The sequence below is a fragment of the Vollenhovia emeryi genome, unplaced genomic scaffold (assembly GCF_000949405.1).
Source record: "Vollenhovia emeryi isolate VEMERY1.0 unplaced genomic scaffold, V.emery_V1.0 DF946121.1, whole genome shotgun sequence".
NCBI lineage: Eukaryota > Metazoa > Arthropoda > Insecta > Hymenoptera > Formicidae > Vollenhovia > Vollenhovia emeryi.
In genome coordinates, this window is record NW_011960245.1 from 1 (window position 1) to 1,985 (window position 1,985).

The 1,985-nt window shown below is 56.8% G+C and overlaps 1 protein-coding gene across 2 annotated transcripts; it reads right to left on the reverse strand.

Moving 5' to 3' along the window:
* Positions 1 to 26: 26 nt before the first annotated feature.
* Positions 27 to 1,797, reverse strand: LOC105560223 (EMI domain-containing protein 1-like). 2 transcript variants are annotated; one of them, XM_012009152.1, is made up of 3 exons: positions 1,269 to 1,797; positions 425 to 671; positions 27 to 348 (listed from the first exon to the last, which is right to left on the reverse strand). In XM_012009152.1, exons 1-3 carry the CDS (start codon positions 1,427 to 1,429, stop codon positions 187 to 189), a joined length of 570 nt encoding a protein of 189 aa, XP_011864542.1. In that variant the 5' UTR covers positions 1,430 to 1,797; the 3' UTR covers positions 27 to 186. The 2 variants fall into 2 exon arrangements, with proteins under 2 accessions (XP_011864542.1, XP_011864537.1); XM_012009147.1 differs by having other exon boundaries at positions 425 to 683; positions 1,269 to 1,795.
* Between the last annotated feature and the right edge of the window lie 188 nt (positions 1,798 to 1,985).

The following is a 1,985-nucleotide window of genomic DNA, read 5'->3' on the forward strand; positions in this document are numbered from 1 at the left end:
AAGTTCTAGCATCGTGGACATTGGCCTTAAGGGCTCTGTCCAGGCTTTGCACAGGTGTACAAACGCATGCACAAAGAAATTGATTGATCTATTTCCTTAAAAATGCCCCTAATAATGCCCCAACAAAGCCACGACTCTGCACACCACAATGTCCTCGGCGGTTCGCCCCTTGTAAACATTGTAACACTATCGGAAACAGCTGAAGAAACATATGTTAATATTAGCGGCACAGGAGTAACGAAAGATTAAGCAACTTACGCTGTTCATGTTGGGTGGTCCCATGCCAGGAGGCGGGCCGTAAGGGCCCGGTCCTGCGCCCATAGGGCCGTTCATCATGTGCGGTGGCGGCTGAAACAACGCAATTTGAAAGTTACAAGTCGTACGGGCGAGAATTCGTAATTGAAATAGCCGGGCGATGCGTTACCATTCCTGGAGGTCCCATCAGATTTGGAGGTCCCATGAAATTTGGAGGTCCCATAGGTCCCCAGCTGGGATCGAACGGCGGCGGCCCCCGGAACCGCGGACCCGCCGGACCGGGCGGGCAGTTCGGTCTCGGCGGAGCCTCGAACGGGAATCCATTGTTTCCGCCGCGGAACATTGGGCCGCGCGGCCCGAACCCTCGTCCACGGAACCTTGGAGAACCACCTCGCATAGGGAAATCAAACCCACCTCTGCCACGACCCCTTAAATTATTTTTATATGTTGTTGTACAAAGATGTCTTACGGTTCTACCATGCCACTTAGAGGAAGGAAGATCAGAAGTGTAGCTTTCCGAATCTTACTTGGCTCTCTATGGGGAAAAAAACAAAAACAAACGCTCCACTCCACACGCCGCGGATCTGATCCGATCTGCTCGTGCCGGGCACCGCGCGCACTCGCGCTTCCCTACAGAGGACAGAGTGTCGCTTGCGAAAAAAGAGAAAGAGAGATAGACGATAGCATTAATCAAGATCCCGCGCGAAGACGCGAACGAGCCTCCGCGCGGGCCGTCGTCGGGCCAAGAATCAAGCAAATCCGACATTCCGCGCGTGTCATCTGTCGGGACGAGGGAAACGTTGGAGGGACGGGGGGGGGAGGAGAAAGAGAGAGAGGGAATCGCCAGCGGTCCTCGAGTCGGACGAAAACATCGCGGCAGGAGGCGAGTCGAGGGAGCATGCGAGGGTGCGGGTGGAGGCAACGCGGGTCGGGAAAGGGGGTGGCGGGGGGAGGGGGGGAGAGACGCGGAGGATCGCCGACCGTGGAGCCGGGAAGCGCGTCGCGATACGCACCGGAAGCCGCCGCGGCCGCGCGGCATGAAGTGCCTGTAGTCGTCGCCCTCGTAGTTGTACTCCTCGGCCTCCTCCATGGCCTCGTCATTGTGCTCCTGCTCGCTGGCGGAGGCGGACTCGGCGGCCGCGATCGCGGCCGGCTGCTCGCTGCTCGCGTCCATTCTCCGCTGGGCGCACAAACGGGCAGCCGCGACCAGGCTCGAAGAGCGGATGGAAAACTGCGCGAGATTGATAAACTGCGGGCGGTTTACGCCGAACGGACAGACCTCGCTCACACGCCCATTCGCTATCGCTTCTGCCTCCCGTTATCAGCCCCTCTGGCAGATCGCTCTCGGCTGGCGCAGGAGAAAAAAAAACGCCGCGAACAAATTACTATTCTACGCGGAGATGCGGGGGCCGTAAACACGTCGCCGCGGACACGCGCGAATTCCCCTAAACGCGCCGGCGTGGCAAGAGGGAGCCCTGCGCGGCTCCCTAAAGGTGCTATTACATGGGATGTGTTCGAAAATGGATTTAGTTACTGCCAGTGAAAACAGTATAGTTGGTAGCAATGAAAATTACTGGTGCTGCGTTTTTCGCACGCCAGTAAAGTCAATAAGGCTGGGTCTACATTGGATGTCGTAAGTCGAATAATGAACTGTGATTGGTCAATTTCTTCCGACACGACTTACGACATCCAATGTAGACCCAGCCTTACTGACTTTACTGGCGTGCGAA